The sequence below is a fragment of the Astyanax mexicanus genome, chromosome 3 (assembly GCF_023375975.1).
Source record: "Astyanax mexicanus isolate ESR-SI-001 chromosome 3, AstMex3_surface, whole genome shotgun sequence".
NCBI lineage: Eukaryota > Metazoa > Chordata > Actinopteri > Characiformes > Acestrorhamphidae > Astyanax > Astyanax mexicanus.
Window position 1 is genome coordinate 4695554 of NC_064410.1, and position 25083 is coordinate 4720636.

General features: G+C 37.1%; 2 protein-coding genes across 2 annotated transcripts; one reads left to right on the forward strand and one right to left on the reverse strand.

Annotated features, from left to right (window-relative positions):
• zmp:0000001048 (retinol dehydrogenase 8) lies at positions 1-9010 on the reverse strand. The gene is made up of 7 exons (XM_022668029.2): positions 8830-9010; positions 7071-7202; positions 5592-5753; positions 3344-3523; positions 1753-1846; positions 1384-1567; positions 1-390 (listed from the first exon to the last, which is right to left on the reverse strand). The coding sequence occupies exons 2-7, from the start codon at positions 7165-7167 to the stop codon at positions 181-183; spliced, it is 927 nt and encodes a 308-aa protein (XP_022523750.1). The 5' UTR covers positions 7168-7202; positions 8830-9010; the 3' UTR covers positions 1-180.
• An 877-nt stretch (positions 9011-9887) lies between these two features.
• On the forward strand, positions 9888-24785 carry shfl (shiftless antiviral inhibitor of ribosomal frameshifting). The gene is made up of 10 exons (XM_007229071.4): positions 9888-10073; positions 12455-12590; positions 14262-14311; positions 14426-14464; positions 15772-15828; positions 15921-15965; positions 16199-16354; positions 19069-19172; positions 20398-20555; positions 21134-24785. Exons 1-10 carry the CDS (start codon positions 10047-10049, stop codon positions 21367-21369), a joined length of 1008 nt encoding a protein of 335 aa, XP_007229133.2. The 5' UTR covers positions 9888-10046; the 3' UTR covers positions 21370-24785.
• The last annotated feature ends 298 nt before the right edge of the window (positions 24786-25083 follow it).

A 25083-nucleotide genomic window follows, 5' to 3' on the forward strand; every position in this document is an offset into this window, starting at 1 on the left:
ATCATATTTTACTACACACAAACTCAATTTTACACCAGAGTTCTCCTTTAAAACTGTTAAACTATTTCAAGTATGTGACAGCCGCACCCCCCCCCCCCCCCCCCACACACACACACAGCCTGTGTACAGTATTCACACGCAGTTTCACCAACTATCCATTGTCCTCCAGAACCCAAGCGATTAAGACTTCCCCGTCCTCCTCTGGAGCAGCCGCATGATGCCCAGACTGGCGTTAAACACGCGGTCGTGCTGGAAGACCATCTTGTAGAAGGCGTCTATAGGCAGGCGGCCTGTGGGGTCTGCGTGCTTCATGGCCGTCATGGGGGTGTACAGGCGGTTGGTCTGGTGACGGAAAGGCGGGTTCTTTGCTACAAGCAGCTGATGGGTTTGCTGCAACAAATCAAAGACATGCTAAAGAGGATATTCCATTATATAATATAAGAGACCACCTAAAAATGATAATATTCTTTGATTTTATCAAATTGAAAACCTCTGGATTATAATCAAGAGGAAGATGGATCATCACAAGCCATCAAACCACCAAACTGAACTGCTTGAATTTTTGCACCAGGAGTAAAGCAGCATAAAGTTATCCAAAAGCAGTGTGTAAGACTGGTGGAGGAGAACATGATGCCAAGGTGCATGAAAACTGTGATTAAAAACAAACCAGGGTTATTCCACCAAATATTGATTTTAATTTCTGAATTATTAAAACTTCATCAATATTAACTTGTTTTTTTTGCATTATATGAAGTCTTTTCTAAAAGTGAAACATTTTTAATTTTTTTCATTTTCTGCAAATAAATGCTCTAAGGTTATCCGGAGTTTATAGAATAAAACAACAATGTTCATTTTACTCAAACATAAACCTATAAATAGCAAAATCTAAGAAACTGATTCAGAAACTGAAGTCTCTTTTTTTCCAGAGCTATATATATATATATATATATATATATATATATATATATATAGTATAATAATACTGAATAATTTTTACTTAGTTACTACTGTAAAATGAGTGTATATAGTTAAGTGTGATGAATTGCAGGTGTTAAAATTATAAGCCAAAAAGAATGATAGTCTTTTAATACTTTTGCTCATCCCTCTTTTTAGATATTCAGTTATTTGATCAAAATTTTGAAAAACATGTATCATTTTCGTTTTCCTCCCATTTATAATTATGCGCTACTTTGTGTTTGTCTATCAATTAAAAATCTCAATAAAATAAATACATTTAATTTTGTGTTTGTAAAGTGACAAAATGTAAAAAGGTCCAATGGGGTATGAACTCTCTCACAGGCTCCCTCCAGCAGTTTTTCAGTTATTTTCTGATAAAATCGGAGAAAAAACAACAAAAAAGGATGTTTTCTCTCGTGTTCTCACCTCTGCCACCTCCTCCGGCGTCTGTCCGAGAGAAGAGAACACCTTTCTGGAGTAGGGCAGGTAAATCTCGCAGAAGATTCTGGCTGTTTCCTCATCGGTCCCGGACAGGTCCATGTTCTGCGCCTCCTCGTACACCTTCCTCTCGAACTCGGTGATCACCGGCCCCGGCTCCACCAAACTCAGACTGTAGATAACGAGAAAATTCAACTACTACTTAAAAATAAAACCCCAACAAAAGATAAGAAAGAAAGTTCTCACATACTACAGAACTATGAACTGCAGATGCATGACTACTGGCTGGCTATGAGGCTACTCCAGCTACTCCTGCTCTGAGTTAAAGCAGTTAAACTAGCATTTACTGTCACTCACTTAATGTTAAACTTCATAGCTTGCACAGCAAGGCTCTCACAAAAGCCCTCTACTGCGAATTTTGAGGCAGCGTAGACATCGTTGAAGAGCAGGCCTGTAAGCAACAAAGATCAGCTCATGCAGTGTTTCCTCAGTTCCTCACTGTTTCCTCTGCTGGTTCACTTTTACATGTTAAAAATAATCCTGTTACAGCTGGGATGGGAAATTACAATCCAGGAGAGCACAGAACTAACTAACTAACTAATTAGTCTGTTTTAGGAAGTCACTGCCATGGCCACAGGCCATGCATGTAGACTGCTTCTACAAACATTTAAAAAAATTAAGAATTAAGAATGGCTCACTTTCAGTGCAGTTGGGAATTTTCTCTCTACTAAAAACAGTTTCTCTGATTTTGCTATTTATAGGTTTATGTTTAAGTTAAATGAACATTGTTGTTTTATTCTATAAACTACAGACAACATTTCTCCCAAATTCCAAATAAAAATATTTAAATAAATATATAGAGCATTTATTTGCAGAAAATGAGAAATGGCTGAAATAACAACAAAAAAAAAAAGATGCAGAGCTTTCAGACCTCAAATAATGCAAAGAAAACAAGTCCATATTCATAAAGTTTTAAGAGTTCAGAAATCTGTATTTGCTTGAATAACCCTGGTTTTGGCATCATGTTCTCCTCCACCAGTCTTACACACTGCTTTTGGATAACTTTATGCTGCTTTACTCCTGGTGCAAAAATTTAAGCAGTTCAGTTTGGTTTGTTAGCTTGTGATCATCCATCTTCCTCTTAATTAAATTCTATTTTTTTCCAGTTTTCAATTTGGTAAAATCAAAGAAACTTATCATTTTTAAGTCTCTTATTTTTTTCCAGAGCTGTAGCTATATTCACAGTCAACTGTCAGTGGTATTATAACCAAGTGGAAGCAAATTGGAACGACAGCAACTCAGCCTGGAAGTGGTTGGACATGTAAAATAACAGAGTGGGTCTCAACTTTGCAGCAACAGTTTGGGGACAGCCCCTTCCTGTTCCAACATGACGAGCCACCAGTGGTCCATCGAGACATGGATGTCCTGACCATAACCTGATAGAACACCTTTGGGATGAATTAGAGTGGAGACTGTGAGCCAGGCCTTCTTTTCCAACATCAGCTACCTCAGCAGTGCATTTTCAGGCATAAATTTACACCAGTAGTGCTACTCACATGTCACACTCACATGTAGTCAATTTTTTGGTAAAGAAGCAAATGCTAAAGCTAAGTTAGCTCAGTTAACCCTATCTTATCTTAGCCCTGTACGGTTTAGATGTTTTAGATTTGTGAAGAGTTTGTGAAGAGATGCTAAGCATTATAATGCTTATATATATATATATATATATATATATTTATGAAAGTTGGTTCCTCCTGGAGGTGAAGGTAAACTAATTACTGAAATTAAATTTATATTAAATTTAATCACAGAGACTTTCTGACGCTAAAAAAAATATATGTTCCAGATTCAGATTAACATGACTTTTCACAGAACTGAAATCTCCGGATTGCAATCCCCACCCCCCCCCCAGCCTGTGTGCAGTGTGTGATGGTGTTCAGTAAAGTACCCTGAATGCCCATGACGCTGCTCATCACCACGATGTGTCCGCTCTGTCTCCTCTTCATGTCTGGCAGCAACTCCTTCACCAGCCTCACCAGCCCGAAGAAATTAGTGTTGAAGAGATCCTGCATCTCCCTCACACTCTGGACCTCCAGAGGCCCGATCATGCCCACGCCCGCGTTGCTCACTGCACACGGGAAAGGGGTGAGCTTCCCAAAACGGTACAGAGAGAATCACCCTGATCACTCTCTTTACTCTCTTCACTTAGTTAAACATCTTTACACTGAGGATCTTTACTCTGAGGACCAACTGAGCACATTTTATCACTAACTAGAGATGCAGTAAATCAGGGGTGTCCAAACTTTTTTTGTTGGGGGCCAGAAGGAGAAATATATTTGAAGTCACGGGCCACAGACTCTGTAATAAAACAAATAATGAAATATACCACTTTAAATAATACTTTTTTCCTGATTATTTCATTTACACACCATTTTACTTGACTTACTATCTTTATCTTTGACAGTGTTGTGTAAACTAAGATTTTTCAAATTGATGTTTAATTTCATGATGTCTCTTAATATTAAACTCCTTAATTACGGCAACTTTTAGACTCTTTGCCCCGTTTTTCTGCGCTAGAAATGCGCACTCTCTTCGCTTTTAGACTCTTTGGTCCGTTTTTCTGCGCTATAACTGTGCACCCTCTCCGCTTTTAGACTCTTTTACCCCGTTTCTGACACCTAGCGTTCAAAGTTTGAATCTCACATTATAAAAACCTGCTTAACAGTGGGCCAACTTTCATTCTATTTCTAAAATACCTCGCGGGCCGCTCCAAAAAAGGAAACGGGCCGCAAATGGCCCGCGGGCCGTAGTTTGGACACCCCTGCAGTAAATCAACCATGGCAGATGTGGAAGCTAATATGTGTTTCTTTAATTTAGAACTAAAGATGCTACGCTAAGGTTGCTAACAAACAATGGAAATAGCAAACAAATAACATACATTAACACAGCGGTTACAAAACCCGTAATCTGAGCAATCGCTTCACATTAAGTTTCGGTTTCATCTTTTCCTGCATCACATTAGCTTTCAAGGAGTTTCAGTGTCTTACAGTTGGGCTTTTATCACAGCGACCGCATTAAAGTATCTCAGTATAAGATGCTTATTATATCGTAATAAACTAAAATAAACTTTTCCACACAGACAAATGACAGACAAATTCTTTTAGCAAGGAATACATCATTAAGATAAGATAGATGCCATCTGTGGAAGTCCAGTGTTTATTAGCATCGTTAGCCTAATATGGTAAATAAGCACATGTCAGATATCAAATATGCATCAGGGGTCAGTGAAGTTGTGGTGTAAAAAGACTAGCCTTCCAAATTCTAATTAGAGAAACAAACAAAAATGTAACAAACAAATATTTGAGTATTTATATGAATCTGTGTATCATTTGTTTATTTGATATTCAATTGAGAATCAAAACCGGAAAATTAAAAAATAAGTAATTATTTCATTTTTCGTTTCTGAATGTAATACCACAAAACTAATAACGGCTTGAATTTTTTTGGTTTTATTTTTTAGTTACGATGACTCAAACATAAATTACAAGAAATTTAAAACACAGACCATGAGCCGAATTTGATTTAGATTTTTTTTACCAGCATTTTATTCGGATTTCCGTTCCACCTTAAATGCTTACTGCAGTAACACACAGACAGTCAGTCATCCTTCATCAGTAAAAGGTTTATTTCCTTAAATTCATAACTGGAATTCACTGTATTTATGTTTGTTTGGTCACAAAAAAAACATACTGAAATGCAGCAGAAACCCCTGCAAAATTTCCTATTTTTGATTGGACCATCAAATAAAAACAAACAATACAAGCCGTTATTTGTTTTTTGGTATTATATTATTATATTCAAAAACGTAAAACGGAATCATAGGAACAATTGATACACTGATTCATATGATTTAAGCAAATCCTAAATACCTGCTCTTTAACTTTACCCATATGTAAGACATATTTTATCTATTATAATCTATCGATTATATATATTTTTGTCATCACCAGAGATGCAGAGATAGCAGCAGACTCTAAGACATAATAAGTCATTTTACATGGCCTGGTTTACTCCAAAGATTTTAATGTATTTGTTCCGCTGACCCGGACTTTGAATAAATATAAAAAACGCTCTTAAAAGTATAAGTTTTTGTTATCTAGTTGAAGCACAGATGAAAAGATAACTATTTTATTCACCCAGGACATCGACCCGGCGCTCCGGCATGCTGTTCACACACTCCCTGATAGAATCCTCACAGCAGACGTCCAGCGGCCGAATCTCCAGGGTCCTGCTCAGTGTGTCTCCGGCTGCTCGCTCTAAAGCCCCTCGCTTCTCCAGGTCTCGCATGGTGGCCACCACTAACTCAAACCAACACAGAACAGACGAGTTTAGTAAAATCATTTAATGATAATTATATAATACGCTTCATACTCTCATTCAATTTGCATCTAGTATAACTGCGTGTGTGTTTCCAGTGCTGATTCGTGGTTGATTGGTATAGTGTTGCTATGGTGTCTGTGGTGGCTGCTAAGATGTTGATATTCGTATTTGTTGAAATGTTGTTTCTAATTGATGGCTATGTTGTTTCTAAGTGGCTGCTTCGTGGTTGCTAGGGTGCTGCTAATGGGTTGCTATTATATTGCAATGGTGTGTGTGGTGGTTGCTGAGGTGTTGCTAAGCGGCTGCTATGACTTTGCTAGAATGTTGCTATGGTATCTGTGTCGGTTGCTATGTTGTTTTTAAGTGGTTGCTAAGGTGTTGCTATGGTGTCTATGGAGTTGCTATGTTGTTGCTATGTTGTTACTAAGTGGTTGCTAAGATGTTGCGAGGTGGTTGTAAGATGTTGCTATGGTGTATAATAATATAATAATATAATATAATAAATATAAAATAATATATAATCTCTATATAATAACAGTGTAATATACTACCATGCAAAGCATTTTATCTCCCATTTTACCAATAATATGAGTCAGTTTTTCTTTACAAACTTTCAGGATGAGTAGACCAATAGAAATGCTCCAAAATGTAATAACATGAGTTTTGCTATGAGCTTTTAGAAACAAAGTTTTTAAGCAACAGAAACAATGTAGTTATTTAAAATTCATAAATGACATCTATAACACATTTATTTCAGGCCTATGCATAAAACATGAATGTAATATAATTATATTGCTGCCAAGCGATTAAAGTTTTTTAAATCTAATTAATTATATGCGCTGTGATTAATTAATAGGGAAAAGTCATAAGCTCCGCCCACAGGGTCTGATTATTTCGCAGAAAGTAGCAGCCCTCAAGAAAAAACGGTACATTTACTTTATTAATATTAACTTTACCTCATTAACTGTATGGCTAAATGCAAAGATTATTACGTGTTACTGCACAAAAAACGAGTTGATTATTCTAAATTAAAAAAGCCTGGAATTCCTGTTATTAAATTACTATTAAAAAGGAATAATTCTTACAGTCGACTCAACTTTAAATGTTTTGTTGCTCAGACATTTTCTAAGACTTTTTGCTCAATAAACTCAATTAAAAGAGAGATTCAAACTTCTGTCAAATTAATTAAGCTTAATTATTATAAGCCTAATTGCATTATATCATGATTTATTTACAAAATACAGTGATACTGATTTATTACAGTATAGAACAGGCAGAAAGACAGACATTCTAACCTTTGAACCTCTTCATCTCATCCTTGGCAAGTCTCACAGCCACCGCCAACCCGATTCCAGAGGAGCATCCGGTCACCAGAACCCTTCTCGTTCCCATAATCCTGCAGAATTCAGTCAGCAACAGTTTCTGATCTAAACAGATAATAAGATATTAATGTAATGAGGCAGTTTCCTATCTTTCATTCCTGTGAGCAGTGATCCAATCCACCCTTACAACTGCACTCTTTCCCCCACCAGCATGGGCTCCACCTCAGATTAGCTCTTAATCTGGTTTACACTGCTCAGACTGTGTGTGAAGTTACTGTGGCAGACACTGTCTGACCTAGTTCTCATCCATTCAGCATTACAAAGATGTGTAGGAGGGTTACGAATGCAGTTAAATGAAACAAAAGCAGATATTTTAGCACAGAAAAACAAGAGAACACAAACATTCTGAAAATAACCTGCTTAATGTTGTGTAAATCCTTAATATTGTGATGCCAAAATACATTTGACTCTTTAAAACATAGACCCTACAAGATCTCCTGTGATATATGGCATCATGACATTAGCATTAGCATGCCCATGTACAGGTGCATCTTATAAAGTTACTTTATTTCAGTAATTCAGTTCAAAATGTGAAACTCATGTATTATATAGATGTATTACACACAGAGTGATCTATTTTAAGAGTTTATTTCTTTTAGATAGATAGATAGATAGATAGATAGATAGATAGATAGATAGATAGATAGATAGATAGATAGATAGATAGATAGATAGATAGATAGATACTTTATTGATCCCGAAGGAAATTTAGCATTTTATTGTTAATATATATGATGATTATGGCTTTCAGCCAATGAAAACCCAAAAATCAATGTCTCAGAAAACTAGAATATTATATAAAACCAGCTGGTGCTTTTGGCAGTGTGGGCAGTGTGCCAAGTCCTGCTGGAAAATGAAATCTGCATCTCCATAAAAGTTGTCAGCAGAGGGAAGCATGAAGTGCTGTAAGATTTTGTGGGAAAACTCTGCACTAACTTTATATAACACACTGGACCAACACCAGCAGATAACATATATCTCTGTTATTCAATAATAACATTTTAGTATCTTGTTGTTTTTTTTTTAATTCAATGTTTTTTTTATATCGCCAAGAGTATCGTTATCACAAAAATACTATAAAATATTGTGATATTATTTTAGGAGGCATATCGCCCACCGCTAATAGCAATAATAAAAGGAAATACAAATGCAACAGGATGAATTAAATAAGCTATAATGTATAGTTATATAAGTTATTCAAAAGCAGTGTGTTAGACTGGTGGAGGAGAACATGCCAAATGCATGAAAAATGTGATTAAAAACCAGGGTTATTCCACCAATATAAATATAAATATCTATAAATAGCAAAATCAGAGAATTCTGAGATTTTTTTACAGAGCTGTAGAATAGTATGGAATAAATTAGTTATTATTATTATTATTATTATTATTATTATTATTATTATCATCAATATTATTATTATTATTATTATTAATATAAAATAAATATCCATTTGTACTGCAAATATTATACTCATTCTAACAAATATTTTCAATTTAATTTAAGGTATTATCATCTGAGCATACTCAGAAAAGTACAATTCTGCTAAATACTGTTTTTAATATTGTATTTAAACACATGTATTTTGTTTCTGAGTAACGTACTAAAACTAGCTGTGATATCTGACTGAACAAAACCCACCAAATAAACCCAATAATAAACAGAGACTGACCTTATTAACAGCTCGTGCAGTGCAGTCTACTGCAGTCTACTGTCTGTAATGCTGTAATTCCGCTGAGAATCCGCGTTTAGACCTGCAGTTATACTGGTTTCTGCAGTGTCTGTAGTTTGTTGTGTATCAGGTTGCTGCCCTCCGCCTACAGGTCAGCAGGACGCTGGTCAGAAACCTGAGCGTTGGGGCAGATCGCGCAGTGGCGCACAGCACTATGGGAAATGTAGTTTTTTTTATTATTAGAATTTTTTTTATCGTGCGTTTCCTTATGTTCTTTATGATTCCGAAGGCAGGAGCTCAAAAACATAATTCCATAAATGAATAAATTAAACTGAAAATCAAGCGATTTTATAACGATTTAAAACATACGAATTTCTCAAGAACTGGATGTTAATGGAAAAAATAAAATAAAAACTAAAAAAGCTTAGATATTTGACTAATTTTTAAATATATATTGTTTTATTATTATTATTAATTTTTTAATTACACTGACAATGACGCACCACAATAAGGTCTAAACAAATGCTAAAAATGATGACAACTGTATCGTACGCGATAATATCGCCAACATGTTTGGAATATCGTGAAAATATAGTTTTGTTTTTTTGCTATTTTTTAGCAAAAGAAAAAAATACACTGGTCTTATTATTTCCCATTTTATATCTACTAGAGATCACTTGGTATCATTTATTTATTTTATTTTTAATCCTGGATATATGGAGATATTTAGTGGGAATTAACGAATTAATTAGTATCATGACATTCTGGATTATTGACTTCTGTTGCAAATCTGATGTGTGCACAGCACCATGGGAAATGTAGTTTTTTATTTATTATATATATTTTTTCTCTTTTTTTTTTTTAGAAATCGTGCGCTTCCTTAAGAGGTTTGGAGGGGATTTCGTGAGAGAAGGAGCTCGAAAACACACTAAATTACACAGGAAACACAGCTTAATTTCACAAATTATTAAATTAAATTATTCAATTAAACTGAAAATTAAGCGCTTTTTACACGATTTAAAGCGAAAAAATGAGAGTTGCGTTGTGTCGCTCAGTCTCTGGCTCCACCTAGCGGCGGTTTCCGGAAAGCGCTCCCGATATGAAACTGAAAGTAGAGCGGAGTCTGAGTACAAACAAATCCTCACCGCAGTGTTTCGGCGTCTGGGCGCGTTCGTGGGCGAGTTGCTGGTGTGGAGGGACTTTAACGCGCTGGGGAAATGAGCCGCTTCAGCGAGGAGGTGGAGGTAGGCTGATTTAATCGCTGCAGGACCCGCAGGCCGCGCTGTAACGCACAGCTAACTAAACTAAACTACCTGCTGGGAAACTGAAGTAAATACAGGGTTTATCTGCGGGGGTTTAGCGGGGTTTTACAGGTACAGGTTTAGGTAACGTTAACTGTGAAGAGTGTGAACACTTTATACATCATTTCTCTTTATTAGAAATGTCTGCACAGCTGCAGTGTGTGTGACTGTGTGTGTTAGAGGTTTAATAGTTCATTTCCTTCTCTAAACATATGTTATAGTAATGTGTGGGCCTGTTAGTTCCTGTTACTCCTTCTGTTTACTTACAGCTAGGTTAGTTTTAAAGCATCTACAGCTCTAGAAAAAAAAATCACATCTGTTTCTGAATCAGATTTTCTGTTTTTGCTATCTATAGGTTTATGTTTGATTAAAATGAACTTTGTTGTTTTATTCTATAAACTACAGACAACATTTCTCCCAAATTCCAAATAAAATATTGTCATTTAGAGCATTTATTTGCACAGATATAATCTGTCTCTAGTATATATATAATGGGAAATGAGAACAGTGTGAATTTTTCTTTTGCTAAAAACAGAAAAAGTAGTACCATGATGTGATAATTAGAAGTGGGTGATATGGAACGATATTTCAGGGTATAATATTGTTCACCCTATTCAAAAATGTTGGTGATATTATTATTGTGAATGAAGCGATATGCCACACCCCTGACCAGAATGTTCAAAAGTATCATCAAAAGTTTCACACATCTTGTGGAATCCACTCCATCAAGAATTTGAATTGTTTTGAGAGCAAGATGTGGCCATATATAATATTTTTGTTTAACTTATAATCTTGTCAACCCATTAAGACATATTTTTCATTATGCCAATCATAATTTGTTTAAACTAATCAGAGCTGATAAGAAAAGAGTTCAGTGGGCGAACTAGGGTTGCAACGGTATGAGATTTTCACGGTATGATAACCGTCTCAGAAAATACCGCGGTATCACGGTTATCACGGTATCACAGTTTCTTACATATATTATTAAACTGACCCTTAAAGAAATTACAACAAAGGTTTTTTGTTCAATTAACTATTTATTGTAGAAACCTGGAACAACTATTTAGATAATGTCTCCTTAAAAAAAATAAGCTGTACACCATTAGGTGAAGGAAACCAGGTTTTTCCACTACTCTTAAGGGCATTAAGGGTGTATAAAAAAAAAAAATAATAATAATAATAAAATATATATATATATATATATATATATATATATATATATATATATATATATATATATATATATATACACACACACACACACACACACACACATATGTCACACATTACATGTCCTCTAAGAAGTAAAGATCCTGTGTTTACACTATTCAGTACAATTATTTAAGTTTAAATTATTTAATATCTGATAAACTGAGCCTGGGTCAGTGTCTGATCAACAACTGTTGTAAACATCCGTTTTAATGCCAAGTTGGTATATAACCACATACTGCAGAAAGAGGGGATTTATTTCTGACATGATCCTCACAATAGAGATTTCTATTTCAAGGCTTTCACACAGAGTCTGGTTTTAACATATGAAAAACAGGCACGTCAGAATTTGAAAATGAACGCATGTAAATGAATGGCGTCTTTCACATCCAGTCCGGCCAGGACCTTTACACGGACACGTGAATCCACCGTAGCACGCACTCCACACCTGTACCTGCGTACCCAAATTTCGGATAACTCAGCGCTTTTGCGGGCGCTTACCGCATGGGTTGTGCACGACTACAAAGAGGTTTTATTTATGTTCAGATTAAAATTATAAACTAAACACATACTTTGCGCTGCACGGCGGGGTGGTGTTCTTGGAGATGGGAGAACAGGTTTGACGTATGTCCACCTTTAGCTGTGACTTTACGGCCACATTGATTACAAATCAGATAACCATCCTCGGGTGTGTTCGGCGGGTCTCTGAAATAGTCCCACACTGCTGATTTTAGTTTAGCCTTTTTTTAGGCGGACAGAGATTTGTTTAGTCTGATGCACTTTCTGCTGTTCTCACCGCTGTGTGCTGAGCAGCTGAAGCGGAGCAGAGTTGCGCATGCGCGGGTGAGTTTCTCCGCTGGCTTGCGTTTTACCGGTAATAAGCAAACTCACACGGTTTGATAACCGCGCATTTTAATACCATGGTATACCGTGAAACCGGTTACCGCTGCAACCCTAGGGCGAACTGCTGATTATTGGATGACAGATTCGTAATAGTTTGTTACCTTTGCTCCTAAACGTTGTTTATTAGGTCTATTGCATGTGTGTACTGTTAAGTGTTTGTTGTTCTGCACGGCCATGTGAAAAAGTGCTTTGCTCTGTTCTGCTGACTACAGCTGGAAATGAGCGTCCGTCGGCTGAGGGAGAATTTCCACGGGAAGATTCCAGTGGACAAGGCGACTGTACTCATGCGGCGCTACAGGAACAACCACCGGATGGTTGCAATGGAGATCATCCTTATGAAAGACAGAGGTAAAGGGAGGGGAAGGGGGTGTCCAGCCATCAACATTCTGTAGGCAGCGCCCTGTGGGCAGCATCCTGCGGGCAGCATCCTGTGGGCAGCATCCAGCGGGCACTGAGAAAAGACTATAGAAGGAGATTCAGAGCTTCTGTCTCTGACTTTACTTTATCTACAAGGTGGAGCAGATACTATAGGTAGGAGTGTGTAATAGAGTGGAGGATAGTGGTGAGTGATTAAACACAGTGTTTAAAAACTCCAGCAGCACTGCTGTATCTGATCCACTCACTGTACTATCAGCACAACACACACCAACACCTCATACACCACCACCATGCTAATCAGTGCTAATCACTGCAGTATAACTGAGAATAACAATGACCCCCCACCCAAATAATAATAATATTAATAGCTGCTCTGTGGTGGTATCTCTCTCCTGTGGGGTCGTGATAACTGAAGAACAGAGTGAGAGGAGGAAAGCAGAGAAACAGATATAAGACTACAATCTGTAATTATTAGAGAACTACGAAGTGGTATTATATGATTTTTGGTGCTGATAAGATGCACAGTGAGTATAGAAACAGGGGGGGGGGGTCTATTTGTATACTGTAGTGTTTTAAATTTTTGCACACTTATTTTAAATACTTTAATTTTCTTAAAAATAGGCAGTGCACCTTATGTATGAATTCTACTGGTCAGCGCTAATTGCAGCATTATTAGCATTAGTCGCTAACTGCAGCACAAACCACCCTGGGTTACAGGAAAACTCAGGGTTGCTCAGTCTATCGCTATCGGGGGCTGCTAACCGCAGCTGGCTAGCCCTGCTAATCGGGAATGGCTAAGCTCTTGCTAACCAGGGATGGCTAAGCGCTTGCTAACTGCGGCTAGTGCTTACTCTTGGACAAAATACTGGAAATCAAAGCTTACTGTAAATAAACGGAAGCACCTCACTCACCCAAATAAACCGTTTTCAGGAGAGAAATCTGTGTAAATTAATACCCACTGCTCGTTTGACTTTGAAAAAATATATATATTTTTAAGAATTACAGTTTTGAGAATTACAGCGGCCAGACCTGCCGAATTAGAAGGGAAACCCTTATTCACTTCAAGTATGCTTTCTTACTTGTGTTTCTTAAAATGCACCAAAAAATATGGTATCCCTCTTAATCATGTAGTTCCCAAGCCCATGAGTTTTTTTTTTTTATCTTAAAATTTAAGAGCATGGCCAGTTCAATACTCTTTTATAGGAAACCCTGTTTGATTACTCAAATAAGTAAACAAATCCTGTGATGAGGCTGAATATCCGAGCATTCAAATGACCTCGTCCTTTACTTTCCATAGTCCTTCCCACAGGTTAACACTGGTTAATGTAAAAGTTTTTTTTTTTATTTGTGACATCATTGTAACAACTACTGAACATTAGTTACAATATATACTTTAACAGCACTGTTATCATACTGTGTTGTGCATGAAACCGAAGTGGTCTCAATTTTTTTCCAGAGCTGTATATGCAATACACCACCCAACAAACTACACACTGCATTTATTAATATCATGACGTTTGATTTTAATGACTTCTCGCAAAATTTAGTACAAAATGTGCTACAGTTTTTTTTGTCCCTGCATGTCATGCATGAAACTCTTTAATCTAATTTTAATGGATGCGATGTTAATCTGATACACAGACCTGGATGAAGAGGACAAGTGGTCTCTGGAGAATGACACGGTTGTCAGGGTAAGGTTTTTTAATGGCCTAGAGATGGGATATGTAAAATACATTACATGAAGCCATGAGTATGTTTTGCATGACTGAGCCAGTGCTTCATGTTCGTTTCCTGCTCACTTTCAGAATGTGGTTCAGAAACTGCAAACTGAGGAAAGAGAACAAGTAAGGTTCTGCATGCCACGTGTCACAGAACTCCGGTGTTAAATGGACTTTGTGTGTATTAAAACATGATAAAGAGTAGTAACCTTTCTTGAATAGCACATCTCTGTCCTCCCACAGCTTTCCAAAATCCAGTAATTTTGTGCTTTTTGCCCAGCACTCAACCCGTGCTTCGGAGCATATTTTGCCCCACTAAAATTAGCTTTTTACACCGTTATTCAGGCTTAAAATAGCTCCACACCTGCTTGGTAGAATCCAGAGAGCCCTAACATTTTAAAAACGAGGCATTAAGAACTTAAAAACTGCACAAGAAGCTTTTTAAAAAACACTTTTTAAAAACCGCTGTACTGATAATGACACATATATGTATATATAAATAGACTCCGCATAGCCTGCCTCCTAGCGTAGCAGCCGGCGCCCAGTGCGCTTATTTACACTGAGGAAGGTTTTAAATACACCTACAATAATTACAACTCTGCCAATGTTACCCGATTTTCACACGGTTTGGTTTGTCACACATTATAAATACCTGCTTTCATGCTGAAATACTTTGTATTATGCTCTTTAACAAAATGTTAAACATGTGTACACGTAACAATAATAATTATTAATGTGCCACATCATATGTGCCAGCGCATAATGCTAAATATTTCAGCTGAAAGCTGGTATATGTATTTGTAATGTGTGACAGTGTCCTGAATCATTACTACATCTCTGCTGTTTGTAACAAACAAATAAACGTGTGAAAATCTGGAAAAAAATGGTTGTGATTATTATAGGTGTATTAAATAAACACCTTCCTCAGTGTAAATAAATGCACTGGGCGCCGGCTGCAATGCCAGAAGGCAGGCTATGCACAGTCTATGTATGTATGTCTATGACATTGTCCTTACATTGATGTAGACACCTAGAGATTTACCTGCACTACTGGATGTAAACAGTGGTTTTTAATAAGCTTATTGTGCAGTTTTAAAGTTCATAATGCCTTGTTTATAATGTCAGGGCTCTGCAGATTCTACTAACGAAGTGTGGAGCTACTTTGAACCTGGATAAGAGTGTAAAAAGTGATTTTTTCACAAAATGACTGGATCTCTGAAAGCTATAGAAGTATGGAGTACTATTTTTTCACACCGGAGTTCTCCTTTAATTCAGTAAAGCAGATTTACAAGTGTGAACATGTAAAAGTAGTCATTTTAAAACCAGTGATTTTAAGGTGTGTCTGACCGCAGTACCGTGACTGGTACTGTACATATAGTAAATTTACAGTTTGTTTTATTGTAATGTCTGGGCTTCAATTGTCTAAACTGCAGAGTGAAAGAGACGCGAGGTCATCAGGAGCCAGCGATGACTCCAAACGCTCCAAACAGGTAAGTGAAGGTGTGGCACTCAGCTGTGTAATTTAGTATTAGTAATGGATCCTCTGACGCCTGTTTATAATCTCACTTTTGTCTCTCAGCAGCCTAAAACAAGCAAACAAGGGACAAACAAGGACAGGGACATAGAGGTCAGTTACCTAAAGCCCATTTTCAGTCTTTTTCTCTGTGCAGCAACAAAGAAATGCTGACTAAACCCTTATGAATGCCAAAACCTGCACCCGCCTCTGCAGCTTTATAACAAAAAACAGAGATTATTGACGGCAAACAGAGGCTGCTGCACATTTACCTCAAATGACAAATCTTAGGAGTTGTCCTGTTTAAGCTTATGGGTGTGTGTTTGTGTGTGTGTGTGTGTGTGCAGGAGCTTGGGAAGCGACTTCGTGTCCTGCCTCTGACTGAGAAGAACATGCGAATGTTTGATCACGCACAGAAGAACCTAATGCCCTCTGTAATCCACCAGTTTGCCTGTGAGACATGTGACCAGGTGTGGTGGCGACGAGTGCCCCAGAGAAAAAGGGTAAAGACCAAATAAACATAGACACACACACTAGGGGTGGGCGATATGGCTCTAAAATAATATCACGATATTTCAGGGTATTTTTGCGATAACGATATACTTGGCGATATAGGAAAACTAAAATATGAGGAATATATATTATAATAGGAATATAGTATAAAAGTATAACAGTATAATCATATTGTGGCTAAAAAAATAATATAGCATAAAATAATATAATGCAGCAAATAATATTGCAGAATATTAAGTGCATGCATATAAACTGCAAACTAAAACAATTATACAATAAATACACCTAAAGCTTCACAGTAAATAATAGACTACTTTTAAGACAGAACAGCCCTATTATCACGATATGGCTTTTTAATATAACGATATTTCTGTGTCACGATATATTGTATACGATATAATATTGCCCACCCCTAACACACACACACCCTTCTAAGTGGCCAAATTTTCTTTCTAATTTCAATCTTTTTAACAAGACCCACATATAAAATTTGTCTGAACAGTGTTGCCTGTACAAAAGAGCATTGCTTCACGTGAAGTTTCAGTTTCATCCCTGATAGAATCACAGATTTACGCTTTTTGCGTAACTGGCACTCAATTTTGACCTCATGGTACAAACATGGAAACTCATGGTTCCATGTTCTAAAGTATGCATATCGGTAAATCTCGCATTTCGCCAGTTTTAGTCAAGTTGTCACCAGGTTTCTTACTAATGTTAATTCCACTACTAAGCTACAGAGACCTGCACGTATGCAGAGTGTTGTCAGCCAATCAGAGCGCTATATTTTCACCCAACCACCCCACCCGCCTCGCCTGGCTTTGCACTTCAGTCTGAGACCATATTATGGATAATACTCGGGGTGTGCAACATAGCTATGTAGTCTATAATAATATCTTAATTGCTGTGTTAACAATATGCAAGCTGATATTAAGGTGTATTTTATTCACTTAGGAAAAAATACACTTAAAGCAGCTTTACTATTATATGTTTTGTCGGCGTGTTTTTGACCATTCACGTTGTTGCACTGTTTATCGGATGCTAATCCATCAAGCTACTTGCATCCACACTTCATTTTCTCACGCGTCCACTCACGCTCGCAAACACACAACTGATACGTTACTGGTACGTTTTGTCTTTCCAAGATAAAATATGCAGATAAACTAGCATTTATTTCCACCATAAAATCTCAGCAGATTATAATATTCTAATTTAAAATGTTTAAAACTATATTATAATACAGTAAATAAAGGCTTTAGTCTAAATCTAGTATACCAGGCCTACACTATTATTATTGTATCCCTCCCAAAAATACAGGTACCAGCATTAAAAAATAAAATATATATAATATAATAAATATGGAGGGGCTCTAAGTGGTCCAGTGGACTAAGGCGCTGCCACTATGATCGGTAGATCGCTGGTTAGAATCCCACTCATGCAGCTTGCCATCAGCTGCTGGAACACAGAGAGAGTATAATTGGCCTTGCTCTCTCCGGGTGGGTAGATGGCACTCTCTCCACACATCACTCTAAAAGGTGATGTCAGGATGATCGGGAGATTGCTGGTTGGAATTCCAGTCATGCAGCTTGCCATTAGCTTGCTAGATACAAAACACATGTTAATGTAGGTGTAAACATGCCCTTACTGTACACTCTAAGAAAAGTGAGTACAGATTTGTACTTAAAAGAGTACAAAGCTTGTCGCTGGGGCTGTACCTTATATTGAGGTACAAAAAAGTACCTTTCAGTGAAAGTCCTTTTTTGTACCCATGTTTTTTGTGCCAGTAAAGATTATAAAGATTATAAACATTATCATCAACTGAATATGGCTCAAAAACTTGATGATCCAAAATTGTCTGGCTTTCAAATAAAAATGTGCAATTAAAATATATATTGTTTATTAGTACAGTGATACAGAATTGTGATAATGTACCCTTTGGCCGGTTAAATGGTACAAATTTGTACTTATTTCTGTTAGAAATTACTTTGTACTTCAGAGGGAACAAATCTGACCCTGTAAAGACCAATATTGTACCTTTGAGGGTACAATTATGAAGAGTGTACCTTTGAGTACAAAAAAGTACTCATACCGTACCTCTGTTTTTTAGAGTGTAGCTATTAATAGTGCCGTTTCACCTCATACATACATACAGACATAATTCTGAATGTTCTTCATTTACTATGACTCCAAAACCTGTTGGGTCCTGTACTAGTTCTAGAATAGTTCAGTAACAATGACAGCAGTAATAAAATAACATAACAATAGTTATGTTCCAATTGTTATGTTATGTTATGTGTAACAATAACAGAGTCAAGGTTTCTATTTGTGTTTGGAAACACATTTCAAGAATTGTAAGAATTTTTGCAAACCCTGGCAAACTAGACCACACCTACTGTTTTATAAGGCCCTCATACGGGTGTGAATTAACAGTGATGACATTGTTCATATCTGGGAAGTTAAACAAAGCCACAAAACAACAAAGTGCCCTGGCCTTCAGTGGCTTAGCAGGGTCATATTTGGCCTAGAATCAGTTTTTGACAGATACAGTATAAAACCCAGTTTAACTGGGACTATTCAGTCAGATTAAGATCTCAGACAGAGGAACAGAGACATCTTGTGGCGGTTCTGCTGGGAACCCTCTTAGGATCAGAGCAGTGTTTAACATGAGTGGAAAATCTGCCAGTGTGTAATCTGTGATATTTTCCAGGTGTCTCGCTGCCGCCGATGCAAAAAGAAATATGATCCAGTGCCTCCTCACAAAATGTGGGGCATCGCAGAGTTCTTCTGTTTAAACTGCTCTCGGTCTTTCAAGTAAGTAGAATTTTAGGTAATAACTGAAGTAGCCACACTGTTAAATATTTTGTTTATTGTTACAGGCAGAAATGTGTCATATGTAGTGCTGGGTGATTTTCACGATTAATTCAGTTAATTCAAATTACAGTTTTAATGCAATTTTATAAATGGAGTAATCACGATTTTCCATATATATTGTTTTGAACCATTTATTTGCCATCTGTAGTTTGATTTTTAGAAGGGGGGGAAATAATCGATTATAATTGAAAATCAGATTTTTTGTGAAAAAATTTAGGACATAATCGCTCAGCACTTTTTCGCACTTTAAGGTGCACTGGATTTTAAGGCGCATTTTGCAACACTAGTAAGGAACAGGGGTGTCGCCATATTTTCCTTCTAATTCAGCAGGTCTCTCTGCCCACCTGTAAAGCTAAGCTGTAAAGTTAAGTAAACCAAACTTTAATTATTAAAAAAAAGCGTTAACTGTTAAATGCTTCCTTTTATTTACAGTAAGCTTAGATTACCATATTTCCACTAAGGCTGGCCCCACTAGGGCTAATCAGTGCCAAGCAGATCCATCTTTAGAGGCTTTTTAAGCCAGGGATGATAGCCCATATACTTATACCTTTGCAAGGCTCCAGACTAACATCGTCCCACCATCACATTCCTAATGCTTAGAAAAAATCTCAGGGTTCGTACGATCATGAAAAATAATACCAAAGTATTATTATAAGCACAGTTGAACCTGAAATTACCAAAATAAAAGCGTTTTTTAAAGGTTAGGAAATGTTTTCAAAAATTTTAAGCAGGACTGGTGTGTTTCATTACTTCAAAGTAATACATTTCAGGTATTAATGGAAAAAGTATGCTTTAGGGTTTATTCAAGGGTATATTCGCTCTTTAAGAAATTCCCAGAAATCACTGGACTCCAATTTCTTAAAGAGCGACTAAACCCTTAACCATATTTTTTAATGAGAACTGTGCATATGCTGGTAAGACGGGCAAATCAAAGCCCATAAGTCTGCCATGAAGAACTCACATGAAGGCTTAAAAAAGTCTAGAGGGTGGTACATCATCAGATTTCTCATTATTTGAATTTTGTATGCTTTAGAGACTTCTTAAATGTACTGAAGTCTGAAGTGAGGCATCATGTCAAATTTTTGTTAAACACTTTTTGTTAAGAGTATAGTTTAATTTACTCCATTCTCACTTCTTAACATGACTCATTCTGCTTCTCCACTAGGGGGTTTGGCCGGATGGACATTGGCTCTCCCTGTTATATATGCAGGTCCATCATACTGCCAACACAAATCCTGCCTCCACGCAGAAACATGAGAGACCAGGGGCCAAGAAGAAGACAACAGCACAGCTGCCTGGCAGAGGACTGCTACAACAGACAAGGTAACCTGCTGCAGACCTCCACCAGACATCCATCTCCCACTTTAGCATGCTTACAACACAGCAAACTGTCATTATGAGCTTATGAATGTATTAATTATTTTATTAATGTATAAATCAAAGCTTGATCAATTACGCTTGGGTTATTTAAGCAATAATAAATAAGAGGCAGTGCTATAACGTGTAATAATGGCAGTGCCAATATTTATTTTATAGCACGAACCTCGAGTGTATTATTGTATTATTGAGATAACACAACAAACTGTATATTGAAAGATTCTGAGTTAAAGAGGACAAAAAACATATACAATCGAGTTGGTTATAAACACTCTGCAAGTTAAAATAGGTCCATTGCTGCTCTGTTTGTAGCTGCTCTGTTTTGCTTGTATGCGCTGCATCGTTGCTAAGTTACCTGTATGTGGAGGAGTAATACATGGAGAGCTTTAGTTACAGTGCATTACCAGCTGATAATGGCTCTCATAAAACACCTCTCGGCCAATCACACTGCAGGGTCGGACCTAACTGTGGTATAAATGGAAATAAATGCTTTATTTCTGTCTTTCTGGTTCTATCCACTGTAGAACCCCATGTGACCGGGACAGAATGTGTCCACCCCCGTAGTAGGCAGAAGAACAATAAGCCGCAGGTGGTGAACCCCAGCCTGCCCCACATCAGCAGCGGCTCCACGGTCAACACCTGCCTGAGTCAGGGCAGCCTGCTAGAGCAGGTGTATGAGCTCATCCTGGACGACATTGGCGAGGAAGAGAGTGGAGAGGAGTCGGACAGCAGCGGCAGCGGCCACACCGTGAGCAGCTGAACTCAGCGCAGCGGCGTGTTTACTCAGCTTCAGCAGACCAAAGCACTGATTACACTGCAGTCAGTGGGAATGCTTCATGTCACAGGGCAAGGGTGTGTTCCAGCCTGAGGAAAACACCCAGCCTGCTTAGCCTAAACCACTGTGCTTTCATGTTTAACTCTATAATTATAATATATTTGCACAGCACTTATCATCTTTAGCTCTGATTTATCTCCAGCATATTCTGGAATTTCTGTATTGTGTAATATTATAACCTACTGTACTGAAGTCAGAGGCCACCCTTTAAAAATCTCTATTACATTGGTAAGTTATTAAACCTTTAATTAAACCTGCATAAACATAAACAAAAAATATATTTCTTACAACTGATGTGTGTTGGATTAAACCTATATACTAGTGCATCTGAAAAAATAGATTATCATAAAAAAATTTACTTTATTTCAGTAATTCAGTTCAAAATGTGAAACTCATGCAGTAAGTTTTTATTTATTTTATTGTTAATGAGTACGGCCTAGAAAAACCCAAAAATCGATGTCTCAGAAAATTTGAATGGCACTTTTGGCAGAGTGCACAGTATGCCAAATCCTGCTGGAAAATGAAATCCACGTCAGCAGAGGGAAGCATGAAGTGCTGTAAGATTTCTTGGTAAACACTGCACTTACTTTAGACTTGATAATAAAACACAGTGGATCAACATCAGCAGATGACATGTCTCTCCAAACCTCGTCCTCCAGACTTTGGTCCCTTTTTTTAAAATTAAATGCAAAAATTAACTGATGGTCAGTGATGGTTTGGAGAGACATGTCATCTGTCATTCATTGATTTGTTTGGGGCGACTTGGATGTTGAGACTGAATGTTTAGAGGTGTGGAAATTAAAACCTTTGGTATGAAACTTTTGGCATTTCCACCGAAAAACATTGAGAAGATAAATGTATTTAATTAATTTACCTTGTTTCACATGGATATTGGTTGTGATCCAACATCACACTTTGATTTTATATTAAATTTTGACAAGGGTGGCCTTTGACTTTTGCACAGCTGTGTAATTCTGTACAATTTTGCTTTGATACTGTAAATAATTCAAAACACACTTAAACCAATGTATTGTACAAATCCTTGTGGCTAAATGCTGAATGAGGCTGTTTGTCAGAAAGCATCATTTTTGTAAAGCTTCTTATCAGGTAGCCAAACTGATATTCTCTGATATTCATTTGATAATTCTGTTCTATTAATTGTGTTTAGCTGAAGTACTTTAAATACTTGTGCTTTAATGATGTCATAGAAGAACCACTTTTGTTTTCAGGCAGAAAGAACCATGTTTTTCTGTCTCTGGGATTCACAAACTCACAGACGCATCAAATCAAGTGTTTAGTGATGTTTCTGTTAATATCTTTTTGATAATACAGTGCAGTTGAGCAACTCATCTCATGCTTCTTGCTCCGTTTAACTGGGGTGATGTCGATCAGCACGAGACATCTGTGAGCTGATGTATCAGAACAGAGTCGCTGCGCTTTCCTCCGAGCTTTAGCGCTGTGATTCTACATGGCAATGCTGCATCAGCAGCAGTTCAAAAAGAGGCGGAGTCTGACTTCACATGTATCAGAGGAGGCATGTGCATGTGTCTTCACCCTCCTGGTGTTGGGGTATCGCTAGTGATAAGGGGAGTACTAATGAGTGGGTTGGGTAATTGGCCTTGTAAAATGTGGAGAAAATGGGATAAAAATTCTAAGAGAAAAAAAAATCACAGAAACCTAGGATGAATTACTCAACCTAAGCCGAACAAAATTCACAAAATTGGCTTAAATAGAAAAAAAATATACAAAAAACAGGACAAAAACATTTTAAACACTTAAAAGGTTCCTCACACATCATTCATCTTTTTTCTCCAAACATGGTTCTCTCTTGGATTGGACCAAAAGTGTCTCTTTAATTACATTGCTCAAATAATCACTTGTAGCATATTTACCATATTTTTCACACTAGCCATGAACATCTGTTTTCTGGTCTATTTTCATACATAAAGCGCATCAGATTATAAGATCCATTAAGCGCCATGTTTTCCTTCTAATTCAGAAGATCTCGCTGCTGGATGGTAGTGGGAGTAACTAAAAGCTAAGCTAAGTAAACAAAACTTAGCTTAGACTTCTTAAACATTTTCTTTCAAGTCAAACAAGCACTGGATTTGAATCTACACAGATTTCTCTCCTGAAAACTGTTTATTTTGGTGAGTAAAGTGCTTTTGTTTATTTACAGTAAGCTGCAGCATTAGCAGCATTAGCATTAGCTGCGAACCGCAAGTGCTAGTAAATGCTGACCAACAGCGCTACACTGAGGAACCCTGTGTGCTCAGGTAGGCCAGGGCGATATTAGCTAGCAGTTCGTCCCACGTAGCTTGTTTTAACATGGTAAACGTTTTAACAGGCCAAAGTCCAATAATACACCTCTGATCAACAAAAGAGTTAGAGCTTAGCATGGTCTGCAGCTAATGCTAATGCTGCTCCAGCAGTGCTAGCCAGGGTTAGCAGCAGACTACAGGCTGATAATACTCACCTCTGAACGGTGAAAGAGCTAGAGCTTAGAGCGGTTAGCAGATAATGCTAATACTGCTCCAGCAGTGCTAGCCAGGGTTAGCTGGAGCCTAAAGGCTGATAATACTCACCTCTGAATGGTGGAAGAGCTACTAGCGCTTAGCGCCGTTAGCGGCTAATGCTAATACTGCTTTAGAACTAAACTGAAACTCCTGTTTCATGCTGTACTTCAGGGGAGTGACTTTACTGCTTCTTAATACCTGACTGTTAAATTAGATTATAAGGCGCACTGATGATTTTTGGTAAAATTAAAGTATTTTAGGTGAGCCTTATAGTGCGAAAAATACTTACTTGCTTAAAATATTACTTAAAACATCCTTACATCCTACATGAGAGTAAAATTAGCATTAAACTGTTTTAATCTAACACTGTAGTTCAATCATATTTCACTTATATAATACAGGTGCTAATTTGCTGTATATAAACCAGCAACAATACAGAAAAAAGTTATAAAATAAGTTATAAAAAAGCACTGAAATTTGTTATTTATATGTTTAACTCACGGGTTAATTCTACTATTAATTCTCCCAAATGTTGTGTGTGATTGATATTATTAGGGAATTCCACTATGAGGACTGTTCAGGGTGAAGTTTTGTAATAGTCAGTCCCTTTTTTTGTATCTTTTATGCCAAACTGTTGCATAACAATCTATCTGAATACTGTGCAGGTTCTGCAGCTCATGTTCCTGAGGTTCCAGAGGGAACAATATATAATAAACAGCTTTTCATATCATTATATCATACGAAGCACAAAGACTATTATTTGAGGATGTTACGTAAACTGTACTGTTCAGGATTTGCTATATTAAATTACGATGTTCTGCTGAATTGTGTAGAGGGTGTTCTTTTGTGTTGTGATATTGGACTGTGGTTGTCCTGTGGGGAGTGGGTATTAAATGTCTTTTATAATTTTATATAATAGAGGTTTTGGGTTGAAGCTACTAGTACAGTACCATTTCAAAAAAACTGCTGTTGACTCTTTAAGATAATCCCCAGTATGATTATATATTAAAGATCATTGAGTGTCATTATGAGGAGCATCAACCTGATTGGCAGAACCGCAGATGAAATACTGCAATATTTCAAACCCAGTTTAAGCTGGTCATGCTGTTTAAGATGATTCTCT

Bases quoted from the DNA above. Each gene is read 5' to 3' on its own strand.
- shfl (XM_007229071.4), top strand. From the start codon at position 10,047: ATGAGCCGCTTCAGCGAGGAGGTGGAG. The intron at 15,829-15,920 runs GTAAGTGAAGGT...GTCTCTCAGCAG, and splicing joins ACTCCAAACGCTCCAAACAG to CCTAAAACAAGCAAACAAGG. The intron at 19,173-20,397 runs GTAAGTAGAATT...CTTCTCCACTAG, and splicing joins AACTGCTCTCGGTCTTTCAA to GGGGTTTGGCCGGATGGACA.
- zmp:0000001048 (XM_022668029.2), bottom strand. From the start codon at position 7,167: ATGGGAACGAGAAGGGTTCTGGTGACCGGATGCTCCTCTGGAATCGGG. The intron at 5,754-7,070 runs GTTAGAATGTCT...GGTTTGAGTTAG, and splicing joins TGAGATGAAGAGGTTCAAAG to TGGTGGCCACCATGCGAGAC. The intron at 391-1,383 runs GTGAGAACACGA...GATTTGTTGCAG, and splicing joins CGCCGGAGGAGGTGGCAGAG to CAAACCCATCAGCTGCTTGT.